Source organism: Pinus tabuliformis, chromosome 9 (genome assembly GCF_031772625.1).
Source record: "Pinus tabuliformis cultivar Carrire ecotype Pingquan chromosome 9, CPIR1, whole genome shotgun sequence".
NCBI lineage: Eukaryota > Viridiplantae > Streptophyta > Pinopsida > Pinales > Pinaceae > Pinus > Pinus tabuliformis.
In genome coordinates this window covers 395,336,571-395,354,259 of record NC_142307.1, presented here as the reverse complement: position 1 = coordinate 395,354,259, position 17,689 = coordinate 395,336,571, and the positions used below count along the sequence as shown (strand labels likewise).

The window sequence follows — 17,689 nt, the reverse complement described above, 5'->3', positions numbered from 1 at the left end:
TTTGTCAAATATGTCTTCAAATCTGCCATGCCTGTCTTCAAATTTGTGTTCAAATCTATCTTCAAGTTGTCCATCTTAGCTTCCATGCCATTCATCTTAGCTTCCACGCCATTTATCTTAGCTTCTGTTAGCTTTTGTGACAATGACATTTGTTGCACTTGTTCTTGTAATTTTGATATATCATGTAGCATTTCTTCCTCTTCTTCAAGAGTCATGATAGAGCTTTCAGATTCCTTACTAGGTGTTTGCATTTTCTTTCCTCGGGGCATCAGTTACCGATAATAATGCTCTACTATGCCCTTTTAATTCCTTCAAAATAAATTTTCAAACCAAGCTTAAACAAAAATTTAAGAAAATCTACACACCTTTTTTCACTTTGTAGGAGCTCGATATGGCCTCTGATGTATCTCTGTACTTTCCGATCATCTAGTTTTGAATTTGTGACCCGCAGTAGCCCTCTGTGTCCTCTTTCCAATGCCACAAGTCTGACCCAAATTGGATTCTCCAAGGAAGAGTTATGCGAAATCTCCCACAGTGACTTGATTATAGACTAGTTCAGTAGAGCGAACTTGTATGACGTGCCACGAGTCACTGTTTCGACCTTTGGATCTAAAAAATGCATACAAGAAACTACAGTCCATCCTCTTTCTGTACCTTCTTACGAAATTTCAATCCGATCCCCAGAGAGAAAGTTATGACGATTTTCCCCAGGTCACCTATCTGGAATGTAATTCAGGAGTCTGCAAAAATACCAACTTCTTCAAATCATATCTCCGCAAATATAGTGCGAAAAGCTCTGAAATTTAGACCCGAGGTTTAGTGCGATTTCTTCTCAAATGGGTTTTTTTTGCAACTTCTGAAACGTTGCAGAAAAAAGTTATAGCAAAAATTCCACGATGACCTGTTTGGAGCAGCGAAACCCTAGAATCCAAAGCTCTGATACCAAATGTTATGAAACCAGCTCAAGAAAAGATAGAACAGATAGATCAACGCCTTAGAATTTAGCCTCTTCAAGGGGGCAACCTCCTTTACATTACATAAATGAACAATTATTCGATGATTCAAATGACAAAACCTCCTTTCTATATATAGGAGTCTAAGGAGTCACAATATAACCCAGCTGACCTAACAATAATAATATAAAGCCACAAAAATAACAATAGAGGGATTCTATGGGGCACAATAATAATAATATGGGGATAATAGAGGCACAACAATATTAATAAGGGATGCAACTACAAAAGTAATGGGGTAATTACTAGTATTATAGGGACCCAACACACTCACTCTTCAAACAGATGCTTTAGAAACAAGCCTCCTCCAAGAATAAAGAGTCATCTTGGATGGATCACTTCTTGGTAATGGGCTTCAACAGTCAAGAAGATATTTCAGTCATATGTCATAAGTTGTTCTAGAGTATTGAACAATCTTGCAGTCGAGTTTCTCCATCATCTCACCTTGTATATGATAGGGGGGAAGTGATGGTCATCTACAAGTTTCAAAGCCACATCAAGCGAGCCTAAGCCACAACCTGCCATACCAGATTCAGAGTTGTAGCCAGAGACAAAGATGCCCCTGAGCATGCTTTCGGTTGGTGGTCAGCCTTAAACCATCTATGCAGGGTTGAGACCTCTTCATAACATTGGGGACACTTCCTCTAACAAAAGGCTTCATATTCTTACCAGTTTTGGAAGAGTTCCAGGAATTGAATTAAGCATTTGAGAGTTGGTGGTCATCTTTAAACCATTGCAGGTTGTAGACCTCCCTTTTTCGGGTTGAAGGTCTCCCTCTCCAAAGCATTAGGGACACTTCCTCTTGCAAAAGATTTCAGCTTATTTCAAGACGTGAAAGAGTTATGGGAACTGCACTAAGCGTTCTAGGGTTAGTGGTCATTGTTAAACCACCCCTTATACGAACATTTCAGGGAGCACTTTCAACCTAGTGCTGCCATGCATTTTTGCACATTTTGTATTACAACTCTCTTCTTGGACTCACACATACCCCTTCAGATTAAGGGGGGGAATGTTGGACACCTAATCCTAAGGGTTGGTGTGGAAGTTGGATAGTCAAAGGGAGTCCAAGAGACCTTGGAATATGGAATCCAATGGTCACTCTAATGTATTATAAATGTAAATCTAAGTTAATAAGAAATGCAATTCATTGTTCTATCATTTATGACTATTCACATCCTATGTCGGTTTAACAGAAATAACTTTAATCCCTTGACCTGCTTCACTTCTTTTGACTTTGTACCATCATCCCTTGAATTCCATACACATTGGAATTCCTGGTGAGACACTTGCTTCTTCTAGTAGGTGAACCTTCCAATGAAAATTCCAACGGAGGATCTTGATCATCCTCATCCTGCAAATTCTCCTTTTGAATGATGTGTGATGAGCGCTATGCTATATGACTTTATTTTTCCCATAAGTACTACTTATGCTTCTAAATCTTGCTAAATCTGCAAGCTTGGGATGATGTTTAATTGAGGGAGTTTGTAATAAAGCTTCTTTTATACGCTGATAACATTATATTGATTGCTAAATCATCCCAAATTTGCAGATGCACCTATATGACTTTGAGAATTTTTGTAAAGCAGTGGGGATGCAAGTAAATACTAGCAAGACCAAAATAACGATTTTCTCAAATAAAAAGAAGTAGAGCCATCATACGTTCTTCTTTGAAGGCAACATTCTTGAAGAAGTAAATGAATACAAGTACCCCAGGATTGATTTCAACACAAGCTTAATTGGGAGCACTGCAAAAAGAAGAGACTTTTAGGAGGGTGGAAGACATTATATGCTTTTCAAAACAGGTGTAGAGAGGCAGAGTTATGGGATTGGAAAACAATTGAAGTGCTGTTTGGGCTCCTACTTTGTCGAGTGATATTATATGGGTGTGAATTGTGGGCTAGTAGCATCCTTGTCTCAAAATGGAAACAAATTGAGAAAACCCAAAAACGCTTGATCATGAGCAAGTTTAAAATAAAAAGTTCGGTTTCTTATGAGATAATGCTGAGTGAAACAAGAGCAACTTCCATCGAAGCAATTGCTATGGTGCACCTCATAAGGTATCTACAAAGAATTGAGCAAATGGGAATAGGTAGATGGCCTAAAGTTTTCTTCAACAAATGAATGAGTGAAAGAAAGAAATCATGTATGAGACTAAATAACAAATGGATGTAAAAATGGAATATTTACCTTAATGCATGTCTGAAAAATAGCAAGGATTTAAAGAGTTTTGTTATGGACAAGTTTCGTAAGAGTATATGGGGAAAAGAGTTGGGTAGAAAGAAGAAGTAATATGTTCAATAATTCAACCCCACTTGTGATCTCCAACAAAAGGAGCACATTGAAGCTAACATTCCATCGAGAACAAAGGTTCTTATTGCTCAATTAAGAACTAGCTCGCATCAACTACGATGCGAAACAAGTCGGTGGAAAAGACCTAAAGAAGCTTGGGAAGAACGAGTGTGTACTTTTTTCACTTTTGGGGCAGTGGAATCAGAAAAGCATTTCATTTTGGAATGTGATGCTTTAGAGACATCATAGATAGTTACAGCAGTATGTTAACATCGGTTCCTTGGCACTGTCTTTTAAGTGAGGGGACTATTAGAAGGTTGGGTCAACTCATAATTAATTTGAATAATAAGAGGATTGAATTGCAAAAGGCAAAAAACAGGGAATCTAGTGGTCCCATAGACTATATATAGTCTTGTGGATGTTAAAATTTCATTTCATTTCATTTTAACTTTGGTGTGAAATGAGACGGTGGACAAGACCTAAAGAAGCTTGGGAAGAACGAGTGTGTACTTTTTGCACTTATGGGTAGTGGAATCGGAAAAACATTTCATTTTGGAATGTGATGTTTTCAAAGACATCAAGGATGGTCATGGCAATATGTCAGCATCAATCCCATTACCTTTGTGTTGTCCCATTACCTTTGTGTTTTCAAAGAAGGGCCTATTAAAAATTTGGGCCAACTCATCATGAGTTTGAATAAGAAAATCACTAAATTACAAAAAGCCAAAAACATGGAAACTAAGATCCCATGAAAATATACCAGATTCTTCTCGACATTAAAATATGAGTTGTCTTTAGTGAGACTTTTTGGACTTTTCTATAGAAAAATTTGAACTGAAATCTTGATTTGTGTTATTTAAACTAGTTTTTTGACTGTATATATGGATTCAACACCCTCTAAAACCTTTAGGGCACTTAGATTGTGCAAAGATAACCTATCAAACTTGTAATTTTAATAAATTACTGCCAGATTTTAGAGATATTAAACTGGAAAAACCCATGAAAAAACTTCCAAAAATTTTCGCTCCAAACAACTCGATTTAAAATTTCATTCAGTGCTAGTACTCCGTAATCTGGATTATTTTAGATTTCTTTACTGGAGTAATCTGGATCTCTATCGGCTTAACGTAACTATCTATTGAGTGTCAGCAGAGCTTATTTTGGCCGTTGAAGCATCGGCGTCGTTACCACGGGCTTCTTATTTTGTTATTTAAGCACTCTCGATCAGCCACCCTGCAAAACAGCGGTTCGCCTTTAATGTCACTGGAGACTTCGCTCCTCGAGCAGGATGGTATACTGCCATGCATTTTATAGTTAGATGAAAAAATATTTGAATTTCTGCAGAGAACATATCAATTGATGTTTATTGCATTGTATTGTCACACAGGATTACCTGAAAACGGTTGTACCTTCTCAACTGATTGCTGAAAAAGGCTCGAACATGGTAGTCATCAATCCAGGTACGCGCATTCTACCCCAATAATTAAGCTAAACCTCAGTAAACACTGCCCTGAGACCCATTTAAGCTTATCTCTAGATATTTTCATTGTTGAAGGTTCTGCGAATGTTAAAATTGGTCTGGCATCATGGCAAACCCCTGTGGTAGTTCCCCATTGCATCGCACATTATATGAAAGGGCCAATGGATGAGGAAGCCCAAATTGCCAAGAGAAATCGCGAGCAGGTAAATAGCCTGATCATGCTTAAGCAATGTTTTGTTAAATTTATGGGGTTGCGGCCTGCAATTCAATTCAAAAATATAATGTACTTAACCCATTTATTCTTTATGGTCTATCTTACAGTATTTTTTGAATTGCCAGGTTTTTACATCTCCAGTATCATCTGTCCAGCAATCGGAGCGCGAGGAAGCCTATCATGTGGTAAGGAATCATTATTTCTACTAGGGTTTTGGAGTTTAGACCATCGTTGGAAATTTTGGCTTGGTGTAAGACGCGGCAAGGCTGAAGAGTAAGAGCACTACTTGGACTCGGTAAAAATCTCGACAGATAAAAAATTTGAAGCAAAACAGAAAATTCTACCAAATTTTTTTCCGGAGATTTGGCAAATCAAATTCGCCGGGTCCGGAAATCTCTCAAGCTATTCACAAGTCTGAGTTAGACTTGCAAATTTTTCTAGGGCTTTTTCTAAGTTTTTGCTGGGCCTACTTTACTCAGCCCCGCTTTGAAACCAATTCCCGTATGACTCGGGAGTCCGAATCGTCATGGGGCGAAATTTGCTACCATGGTTTAGGGTTCACATTAGCATCTAAATGTTCTAGTTCACCAGAAATTCATGTTTTAATTTTCAACTATTTTGCAATGGACCAACGTGAATAAAATGTGCATTGCAGATTGTTTCACACTTGAAGCTACAACCTGAAAATCATGAACGGGTCAAAGAATCATGGTTTCGTAAGGTATTATGCTGCGAAGCCCTCTTTCAAATGTCTTGCATGGTTGCAATATATTAAAATGGTCGACTTAAGATATGATTATGATCGGGAAAAATGTGATTGCTTTGTACTGGAAAAAACAAAATATAGGGTCAATGTTTCGTTTTGTATATGGTTCATCAATGGTATGCATTAGTATGGTAGTTAGACTCCACCGAACTCATGACGGACCAACTACTAACGTGATATCGTGTCTTATATATTCTAGGTCATTATCAATTATTGTGGCCTTTAATATTAATATTTTATTTGAGTGTAGTCATCACTGTAACAATTTTTTCTTGTAATGTTGGGCAAAAGGTCGTATGATGGGACATATCCAGAGCCTTAGCATTACTAAGGCCGAAGATTTTGAGGAGCACCAAAGAGGCCAATAAAGTTTGTCCAGAAAATCTGTCATGAAGTAACAATTCTGGAAGAGAATGAAAACCCCATTGTGATTGATAGGTATGATAATGTCTACGAAAATATAATGCAATATGCTTATTGCTTTTTGTAGCCAAAGTGTTAAAATTGGCAACTAGGGCCAAATTCCACCTTAGGACAGCTCATATGATGGAGATGATTATTGCATTGGATTCTTTTTTCGAGAGGTCCAATTTTGATATAAAGATCATCTCATTCTCACAAGTATAAGTGGAATTTTGAATTTATTCTTTCTCATGCACAAATTGTGAAGGTCGGCCTCAATGCAAGAAGCCCAATAAATGTGTCTCCACACTCTCAATGAATTGTATACATAGGAGTGATCTCTCTCCTCATTTGGACATCACTCATCACATCATACGTCTCTCTCTCCTCTCTTGATTGGTTTGTACAGCTTGGGGACAACCTCAAGAAGCCCAATAGATGTGTCTCCACACTCTCAACGAATTGTATACATAGGAGTGATCTCTCTCTCCTCTCTTGATTGGTTTGTACAGCTTGGGGACAACCTCTCTCTTTTTCGAACGTGTGGGAGGAGGCCACAAATTTATGGGTGAAGTGCAGGTTGAATTTCAGAGAAACAAACCAGCATTGACCAGGGCCCATTTGACCTTCTTTGACTTCGGTTTTCAGGGCAAAATTTAGATTTTTGAGGCTGCATTTATTGGCACATAAATCAAGGTGTTTGGGACAGTTTGACCAGCATTGACTTTAGATTTGATCGCAGAAAATTACAACAGTGTTTTTTTCTCTTTTGACTAGGTTTGACCGAACTGTTTTGGGCTGACTTTGACTCACCTTGAAAGCTGAATTGGACTGCTGTTGACTGAGCTGTTTGGAGGACATTTTGGTGCTGATTTGACCAGTGTTGACTTTTTGGTTAGGGCTGCAGTTGACCGCGGATTTTGACAGGGCTGTTTTGGGCAAATAAATTTGATATTTGTACTCTCTCTATGCTGAACTATTGAATAATAATAAGAAGATTTGATCAAAGGGTTTTCCCCACTTTGGTGTTTTTCCTTGGCATCTGCCAAATCTTGTGTCCTCTTGTCTTGGATTGTTTTCTGCACATGTTTTTATGTTCTATCTGCATTTACTATCAATGTGTTTAAGTTAATGTGATTGCTACTGAAAATAATTGGAAATTGTCATTGGGTTGATAAGGAACATTGAAGTAAATTGTGCTAAAACATAGAACATACCATTGTTATCTTAAATTAAAACAAATATGTTGTCAAATCGCATCCTATTGCCTCTTTTGGCCCTGCAAGTTTTGACCATTTGATTAGTGGGATTTCCCCTGATTCCTTCCTCCCTGTCCAAAGGAAACTGAAGATTTTCTTTTTCCCAATCTTACCAAGCATGCCTTTGGGGACATGCACTATTGCAGGAACTGTTCCCCCTGGCCCCACAGTTTGGAGGCCAAAACTGTGCACTGTGCGGATCTGTGCCTAAACCGCCCTGAATTTTGGAACTACAGTTCATCAAATTTCGCGTGCTTCCTGCAATACTTTCTTAAATTCAGCCCAATTTGAAAGCTGCTAACTTCAAGACATCTCCAAAATGCAGAAACAATGAACTTCTCCACCATCTCAGTCAAATAATATGCTACAATTGCATACCGTTCAGCTCTGCAGCAGTTTCAGCTGCACCAAATGGAAAATACAAACCAAGCAAGGTTCAAAACTAAAGCTCTGGTGCACAGTAGTAATACAACAAGTCACAGCAGCACCCGACAAGGTTTATTACTGTCACAGCAGCACCCAACAAGGTCCAATGCCTACTATCCATAGCCCAGCAGTGCTCAATGCCCACTATCCACCAGCACACAACAAGGTTAATTACTCTGCCATGCATTGTCCAGTAGCACTTGGAAAGGTTGAAAAGATTCTCTCAGCATCACATAGTTTCTCCTCAGTGTCTGTATGAGTTAACTCTTCCTAAGTTCTCATGGTGGGCAAGTAGCAGCACTTGGCAAGGTTGAAAAGATTCTCTCAGCATCACATAGTCTCTCCTCAGTGTCTATATGAGTTAACTTTTCCTAAGTTCTCATGGTGGGCAAGTGAAATAAAGGCAAATAGGCGTAATTTTATAGCTTATAGATTTTCTTTAATGTACCATGGATGCCATCTCTATCTTGATTTATCTACAAATGTGCATGTTTTCATATATTCTACAACTAATTTGGCATTTGGATGTTTCTTTGAATATTAATTTCAATATATATATATATATATATTAGACGCTTCTGGGAATGCTTTGTTTTTGAGGATTTTTGGAAAATGAGACTTCTGATGTTTCACTTCTCAAAATGCACTTGCTTCTTCCCCACTTTGTGCAACATTTGGGACATGTGCATAAGATAACTAGTAAACTGGGATGCTTTCCAATGCTGGCTTTACAAGAGCTAGCCTTCCTCCACAGGACAGTCATCAGTGACACTAACAGGATACCCTTGCTTTAATTTTTTTGTATAGCAGCTAGCCACAACCAATCATCACATCTGTAGCCATTTGGTTTCAGATTGAACCCCTGATACTTCATTCCCTGATCAATGGGACTTGAAGGGAGGGGTAAGATCCAATGTTGTTAAAAGCGCGATCGGGATTAAATCGGCGCGGGGAACGAATCGGAAAAAAAAATCGGAAAAAAGAAAAAATCGGAAAAAAGCGGGAAAAAATCGTTTGGTACAAAAATATTCATTTTTTTTCATTTTTTTTCAATTTTTTTAATATCTAAACCATCTACAACATAAAATAAATACATTGACACATAAATATAATAAAAAAACTAATATATAAGATGTTTAATATCATTTCTAGCGCTAAAATCACACATAACATTGAATCATGTCCTGAATAGTAAGTCCCAACTCAGCCTCAAAATATCAACAAAAAATATGATAATGTATCTCATCATGTCATAATGTCATATACAATAAAATGAAAGTCTAATCCTATTGATTTCCTCTGCCCCTCTTGCGAGAAAATGCCACAGCTTTCCCTTTCCCTCTAGATGTAGATGCTGGTGCCCGTGCAGGTGGAAATGGCAGTGGAGTCTGATGTGATCTAGACGTTGAAGAACTAGAAGTAGGAGCTATAGGAGGTAGACCACGTCCTCTATTGGTGGAAGGGGTAGCCCGGGCAGGTGGTGTCACCTGGAAACATTACAATCTCCCAATCCTGAAATCCTGAAAAACTGATAAGTCTGCTGGATTTTAAATGAAATCTAAAATTCTACTTTCTCCATATGAAATCCAATGAGGCTGGCACCACTCTCAAACATCCTGAGTCATTTCATGGTAATGTTAAAAATTTAAGTAAAAGGATGAAAATGAAGATTAAGGAGAATGTCACTTTTACTTTAAGAATTTAACATTACCATGAATAGCATATCCATACTAGGGCCTAGACTTGATCATTAAGCTACCCCACTCAAAAATTATTTGTTTCTTTCAAAAAACATTGCATGAAAAAACCCAAAAAAAGTTATAAAACTATGATGTCCTGAGCCCCCACGATTTTTTCGTTAAAAATCGCGCTTTTTTCGAAAAAATCGCGATTTTTTGAAAAAAGCGCGATTTTTTCAGTAAAAATCGGCAAAAAAAAAGTAGGCGATTTTTTCGTATAAAAATCGCGATTTGATCGGCAAGCTGAAAAAATCGCAATTTTTTCATTAAATCGCGATTTTAACAACACTGGTAAGATCTGTGACATTTGATTTTCGAATTCAGTCCCAAGTTCACTGAAATTCATACAAGATTGTTTATATTTATCTCCATTCCTGTTGCATTGCAATAAGTGTTCTGAAACGCCTTTAAAATTCTCAATTGCAGAAGGGAACGGTGACTAAAGAGCAAAATATCATCTGCTAAGTCAGTATTTATTACTATTGTTGCAAGATTGTATGTAAACCCTTTTGGGTAGTATCCACAACACTATGGATCTGTTTGTTAAAAAGAAATCCAAATTGTTGCTCCAGAATTACTTTGGACAACATTCCCTTTAGCCTGTTTCCTATAATCTTTGAAATGAGTTTGTAAATAAGATTACAAAGTGAGATGGGCTTTGATTCCTCGAAAAAATTAGGCTCATTCTTTTTGGCTATTCCACATAATGAAAGTAGAGTTAAATGACCCCAATACTTTACCAGATTCTTTGGATTCCTTCTCCACCCTTAAAATTCCATCTTCTAAGATGTACGTAGGTAAAAGTCCATGGTCCAACCATCAGGCCTAGTGCACTTGGTCTTCTTAAAAGAAAACAGAATACTCTTCAATTGCTCCTTGGTTACATCAGCTTCTAATCTCTCATTCATTTTTTGATCAAAAAGTATGGGGGACAGCCTTATCACCTTCATAGTGTTAGCTATGTTTGGGACTTTTGGATCTTTGAAAATATTTTGAAACTGTGCCTTGCCTGCATTGTAACCAAAGGATTTTGCATTGCAGTCATTGGGAATATTGATTTCCCATACGATATTTACATATTTTCTATAATTGGCATAATTGTGGAAAATTTTTGTATTGTTGCCCCCTTCTTCTAACCAAATAGCTCTACTCTTGGGCCTCAACTCTACCACTTTGTTCACAAGGATCCTTTTTTTGTCCTCCAATGTCTTTAAATCTTTTTTATCTTCATTATTGAAAACCCTTGAGACATAGTTTTCAAAGAGGGATGATATATTTTCTTCAACTTTTTTAAGGTCTGCTTGATTTTCTTCTTTTTCCTTCTTTGCTGACCCTGCAGCCAATTTTTTAACTTATTTGACATTTGAAGCAAATTGATACATAGCTAACTCCCCTAAAGAGGAATCATAATATTTTTTTTGGAATAAGCAGCGTTAAGTCCTCCATAACCAACTAATCACGATTGGATTTAAAGGGGGTTGGGGGTTTCTGTCCTCGTAATTTTGAAGAGGAATCGGTAGGTGAACCTCCGTTACAACATTCCCTAGCCAAGATTTAACCCTCAACCTCCTCCACTAATTTTTCTAACAATAAGAATTTGTCCATCCTCTTTGAGATGCCTTCTCTTCCCCTCCTTGAATTTCTCCAAGTTGGGACGAATTGTACATGCTCCAAGTCAATTAGGTTTGTATATTTAAAGAAATAAGAAAAATAGTTTGCCAAAGGATTAGGTCGAGCTACTTGTCCCTAGAACTCTATTGTAAAAAGGGTTAGGTTCAAATCACTACCTATAATGATATTATCACCTTTCAAAGTTCAGTGATCTTTGATTTGATTCCAGGAGGGCCTTCTATCCCCATAAGGTTGATAAATGTTAACAATTTTGAAGGATCTACTTAAACCCTTTACTTCTCCTTCAAGAATGATTCTCACAGAAAAGATATGGGTTGAGATGGCATAAAACTTGGACTCTAGCTTGTTACCAACCACCTTGATGTACCATTAACATTGATGGAACAAATTTCCATTTTTTTAAGAATTGCAAACAAATAGAAGGTTTTCGACGCAAGGCACATAGTTTCTCAATGTTAGATTTCCTTAAAGCCCAATAATTTGATTCGCAATTTTCGAAGTGTAAAAACCAAGAAACATAAACAACTGATATTTTGGAAACTTAAATCACAAATACACCAAATTTTCTAACTTAACATGCACAACGGAAAATAGATCAGAAGACAAGCACATAAACACATAGAATACAAGATATACCTAAGAATCTGTTGAGAAATCTAGGGCAATACTACTAGGGCTTATTATTAATTTGATTTCTCTATTACTTTGACAATTTATTGTGATTAGGTATTTCTTCTTCTTCTTAGTTATTACATTATTATCATCAAGACAATTGCCAAAGCACAAAAACATAAGAGAACACAAGATATATGCGCTCAGCTAGGGCAAAACCCAGTTAGGAACTCTTCCTTCAGTAGATTGAAATCACAGTGAGACATATTCTTATTCCATCCACCAAGCCAGCCCTTAGTCAAACATATTCTTGTCTTCTGCTTCTTTGCAACTTCTGCAGCTTTCAATTTTGACCCTTGTAGTCTGCTTCAGGATCACATAAAAATTTTGGTCTCTGTAATTGTGAAGAATTTCGGCCTTATGCTCCAGTACTTCATTGTCTAGTATGTCATCCAAAAATGAACTTTTTTGCACTTTAACTTCGCTCCTGTAGTCTATACGAACTTCTTTTTCTTCTTATCCATTTGGTCGACTTCACTGGGGTATATATAGTGGTTTGAGTGTCCTTTAATAGGCCGACATGAGCAGTTCATAGGAGCCGACTTGTCAACTTGTTTTGAGGCTGACTTGTTCACCTTTCATCAATTGTTTGGAGGCCGACTTGAAGGATAGGTGGCTATCATTTGTATGAGAAGGAGTTGACTTGGTGGAGGAGATTCTTTGACACAAAATAATGACTTTGACTTAATAAAAAAAATCCTAAAGCACACAATGGGTGCTATGACCTATGAACCATTGACCCAAGCATGAAACCCATGCTTTAATAAGTCAATTTAAATAATAATAAAAAATATCTTTTGACAAATATATTACATCATGACTCAAGTACAATTATGAAGACCGACACTAGTTACATTCTTCAACACTCCCTCTTAACTAGGGAGGTATTCATAATTACATCTATTTAGAGGTACATGGAAGATCTCGAAATGAACTACAAAGAGTTCTTACACACTCAGTGTCGTGGACTAGATACCTGACTAGTGTAATTCCGGGTGGGACTAAGATGGACTCAAGCTTTCGGCCAATCTAGGTACCATCAAGCTTACTTACTAACCATCAACCCGGAGATCTAGGTGTGTATCCAAGGTCAGAGCTCCAAGACTAATGTCACCCTCCCTCTTCGGGATCTAGACCTCAACTCACGTAGGCTGACCAAATGTCCTCCCAAGCATCCGCCATTAGATGCTTCAATTCTCCCTAAACTAGATATATCCATTAGTCCAAGCATGCTTCCAGAGTGTTCATCCTTCTTATGGAGAGATTTTTCTATACAAACACAAACCCCAATCAGTAATAAACTATCAAAATATATATACAAGTAAACACAAACCTTCGGGGTCCTCAATCATCTTGATGCCACTTATATCAAGTTATTCATATGCAACTAGTCATAAGTTTTTCTTCTTTCATTTCTTCAATAGCATCAAGACATTCTCAATACGTTGTAGTACTTCCATTCATTCTCTGATTTCTTCTTCAAAGTATTCATCATGACTATCATAATATGCCCTCCCTCTTAATTGGGGAGATGTACTCTTTCCTTTTAACTATGCTCCCTCTTAACTTGGGGAGATCAACGACTTCCTTCTATAACATTGGAGAACCTTTCATGGCTCTAACTCTTCTTACGGTATCCAGGCCATCTTGCTTCATCATGCTTATGTGAATATCTTCATCATCTTGAAGATTATGTACCTACAAAACTTTAATAGCAAGTACAACCAAATACAAACATGAAGTTAACTATATCAAAATCATGTTATTATAGTGGAAGCATTTAGACTTTAAATACCTAAACCTAGTTAGGTTCATGATCAACAAGAGACACATACTTCTTGCTAGGGTTATTGTCATAAACCCTAGATAACATCATCAAGACTTAAAGCAACTCAATCAAGATATTAGATTCATTATATCTAGGGCCTCAATTTCAGAGATATATGACAGACTCTATTCTTGTAAACCCTAGATTCTACCTTCGAGACACAAAGCCGTAGATATAAGCAATTCAATCAACTAACAATTTTTACTATACATGTTAGACTTTACTAAGGTGTTAATTTTTAGGACATGTTCTTTACTTAGAATAGTTGCTTCAATATTCCATATTAACTCGTTTGTTAATCCATTAGCAATTTATCATATTGTCAACAACTGAAGAAAGAACATATGCAATAAATGATGAAGACAAGCTAAGGCAAGAGGACACAATAATATGGCACAAGCTAGGGAAAACCCCCAAGATGGGGAAAACCCTTGATCAAATCTTCTTATTATTAATATCAAATGCTCAACAAAGAGAGAGTACAATAAATCAAAGTCAAAATGACTAGCTAATTTGAAAGTCCAACCTTAGACAAGAAAGTGGCTCAATAGTTGCAACTCCAACACATTGTCAACCGAAGTTACCCATGGTCTGGTTAGGGTTGCTTACTGTATGTTGTTGTCTCACTCAATAATCCTAAAACACCTCCATTCCACTGTGGTTAACCCTGGCATATAAGGAGTTGCCTTGCGCTGGCCCTTAGGGCTAATCTAGATCCAAGATAAGCTACTTTGTGGCCCTACCCGAAACAACAAATCATAAGAGTGACCAAAAGATGATTACATGGTGGCCCATAAATCATTACACAATTTCAGTCTCATTTTCTGCTCTTTGATTTGGTCTTGCAATGAACAATAAGCCCATACAAAGTGCCCAAAATTTCCTTTGAGTCATGCGGATGTCTCTCATAAGAATCTCGCCTCTGTGACAAAAGAGAGCCCAAAATGAAAACCCCTTTGTCCTCCTTCTGAACTCCGCTACCTTAGACATACTTTTGAGCCATTTGATGTGTGAAATGAGGTTGTAGGTACCTCTATATATACAAATAGTTGGGGGTTCAAATGACACGTCCATAGGGCTTTATGAGCCTACACGGAGGGGAGGCCAACCTTGACAATTTACATATGGGTGGGCATAAATTCAAAAATCCATTTCTCCATTTCCAAATTTGATGATCTTTAGGTCGATTTTGGTCCTCTCAAAAAGAAGAATTCAATGCCATAATTATCTTCTTCAAAAGATTTGCCCAAAGTGGAATTGGCCCTAATTGCCAATTTTAACACTCCCTCTCAACTAGGGAGAATTCCACTTGCTAATCCATCTATCGTCATGCTATCGTCTCAACTCTGCTGAACACTGATATGGATAATGAAGAAGACTTGATCGAAATGAGTCACAAGACCTTACCACTCTCCACTAACAAAAGTCATTCCAGGGGTAGAACCCCAATCAGACTTGATCCCAAGTAAAGTAGTTGAACACCATTCATCCTAGACATAGGGAGTACGATAGTACACGATGCGTCCGTCGGTAGTGCTATGGTCCCTATCCACTTTTCCCATCTTATTGGCCAGATGAGAGTTACGTAGGATGATGCTAGGGCAACAACAGGGAAGGAATAAATCACATCCTGCTCAAAACTACACATAGGCAAAGGATAAACCACATCCTATGCACATGCAAACCACCGAGAGTAGGGAAAGGGTGAACCACGTCTTACATGCATGCCTACCAACAATTGTAGGAAGGATCCTACATGTGGGGAAAGGATGAACCATGTCCCACTGACATGCCAACCATTGATCATAGGGAATGATCATCCTACATGTGGGGAAAGGATGAACCATGTGCCACCGACATGTCCACATGTGACAACAGGGAGATGCCTATATGCATCTCTCACTGGGGTATCCGCAGGAGAAGGTGAACCACTCATCCTGCTCATATGCGATAGGAGAAGGTGAACCACTCACCCTACATACATGACAACCACCATAGGGGAAGGTGAACCACTCACCCTACGTGTCATATATCATCATGGGGTATCACAGGGGAAGGTGAACCACTCACCCTATACATAGCTTACCTATAGGGGAAGGTGAACCACTCACCTTATGGCTGCTCATAGTTCTATGGAATACCCTTAGTCCCCAGGAGTTCCCAGAGCTCAGTGTTCAACCTAGACCCTCATAGTAGGGTCTTTCCATGATTCCCAACCTCTCTTTGACGGAAGATTAACTTCCTCTTATAATGATAAATGAGAGGATCATTATGTGATGGACAAGCATTATCAATAAACATCATATCTCCCGTTGAATATTGGGAAAGTAAGCTTGCTCATAACCATCAAGCCATTTTGCAACCTACTATTAATCCTTTGGTCCATGTGCTAGAATTATCCAATCATAGTTATGTAGCTTATATGCAGTTCATCAGAGTCATCAAACCCAACTGTCAGGCTTTGCTTCCATAAAAAATCGGACAAGCAAAGTCTTTAGGGATTTTACAACTCCCTCTAAAGTCTTGCTTTAGGAAGATTATGGTCCTTTTTCAACCAAAGAAATCTTCCCGTGAGATTACCTCAACACAACAATATGATCCTTCTTTGCTAGATGACAACTACCAACACATCAAATTACCCAATCCATGATGTGGAGTCTTTCTCATTCAGGTATTCACATCCATCAAACCATTATTGCTGAGATTTTGACTTAATGCAACTAGGATAACGAACCCAGGGTCTTCTACTTATCGTGCTTGTCAAGGCATAGGATATGACATGCACTTTCTTCGAGGTACCTCTGTTTTCCATGCTGATAAGGACTAATACAGAGAACTTGTTCCAGAGTACCATGCACTTCTTCTCCTAGTTGATCTTCAAGAATAAAAGCTTCAGGTGAGCTGCACCTTTTATCAAAGCCAAAAGGTGCTGCAATTTCTTTTATTGGCAGATCCCTATAGTTTCTTTATTAGTAAATAACCTTTCAAAAGATAAGCTATCCAAAATTTACATTTGTCTTATTCACAACTTCGTTTGTGATCAAGACCATCAATCTATTGGGGTGACAACATATCATCATGGCTACCGAACTGTAATAATATTATACATAATGCAAGACTTAAAAGAGACCATAAAAGATGCTGAGTTGTATATGTTGAGATGCCATACAGAGGGTAGGGCCACACATAGCAGGACTGATGCCATATATAACGATGAAGTAACCAAGAATCTTTAATGGACTGGCTTCTATCCTTGATTGGTAGCTTCAGGTCTCCATACTTTCAGGAAGACTATTCCTCCTTGAAAGATTCAAGATCTTATCCTAGAGACCTGCCTTCAACAGAGTTTTTGCTCTGCTACTAATGTTTCCTATGACTATTGGAGATTTCAATTTTCCTTTTCAAAGCAGGAGGAGGATTAGATCTGTTACTAGAATCAAATGCTTTCAGATGCTTTCACTTCTCGATGCCTGAAGCTACTGTAAGCCTGAAAGTTTCCATGAGATGGCTTAATCGATCTGCAATTCTGGGATTCTTTGCGTGCTTCAAGAGCTGACGTCTTCTTCTCTGCAATTCTGGTCATTGGTTAGGGTTTGCTAGCAACCTGCTACAACCCTCTTTTGCCACTTCCTCAATTGCTGCGGCTTTCCATTTCTAGACACCCAAACATTGATCTAGGGCTTGAGGCTCCTCCTCAATGCATCCTATAACAACCCTGTATCAACGACAAGATAGAACAGTCCCAAACTCATGGAAGAATCCTTGACCTAGCTGCAACCTAGAGAGAAGGGCTTATTCATCATACACTTCAAACAACTTACCAACTAGCTGCTGTAACAACCCTCTTTCTGTGGCCTGTAGCAAAGATATACCAAATAGCACAAAAAAAACACCCAACAAGTATCTATCCAGCAAGAAACTCACATCCAAAATGAAGAGATAGACTGCCTATACAATCCTCCTAACCTC

The 17,689-nt window shown here is 38.0% G+C and overlaps 1 protein-coding gene across 2 annotated transcripts in view; it reads left to right on the top strand.

The window, feature by feature from the left end:
• The first annotated feature begins 4,315 nt into the window (after positions 1 to 4,315).
• The window catches only part of ARP9 (actin-related protein 9), a 312,878-nt gene continuing 299,504 nt past the window's right edge, over positions 4,316 to 17,689 (top strand). Inside the window, exons 1-5 of one of the 2 annotated variants that reach the window (XM_089438961.1) lie at positions 4,316 to 4,593; positions 4,690 to 4,762; positions 4,858 to 4,985; positions 5,122 to 5,181; positions 5,652 to 5,717. In XM_089438961.1, coding sequence (XP_089295087.1) covers positions 4,591 to 4,593; positions 4,690 to 4,762; positions 4,858 to 4,985; positions 5,122 to 5,181; positions 5,652 to 5,717 — 330 coding nt within the window. In that variant the 5' untranslated portion in view covers positions 4,316 to 4,590. The remainder of the gene's footprint in view (positions 4,594 to 4,689; positions 4,763 to 4,857; positions 4,986 to 5,121; positions 5,182 to 5,651; positions 5,718 to 17,689) is intronic. The other variant, XM_089438960.1, reaches the window with a different exon arrangement.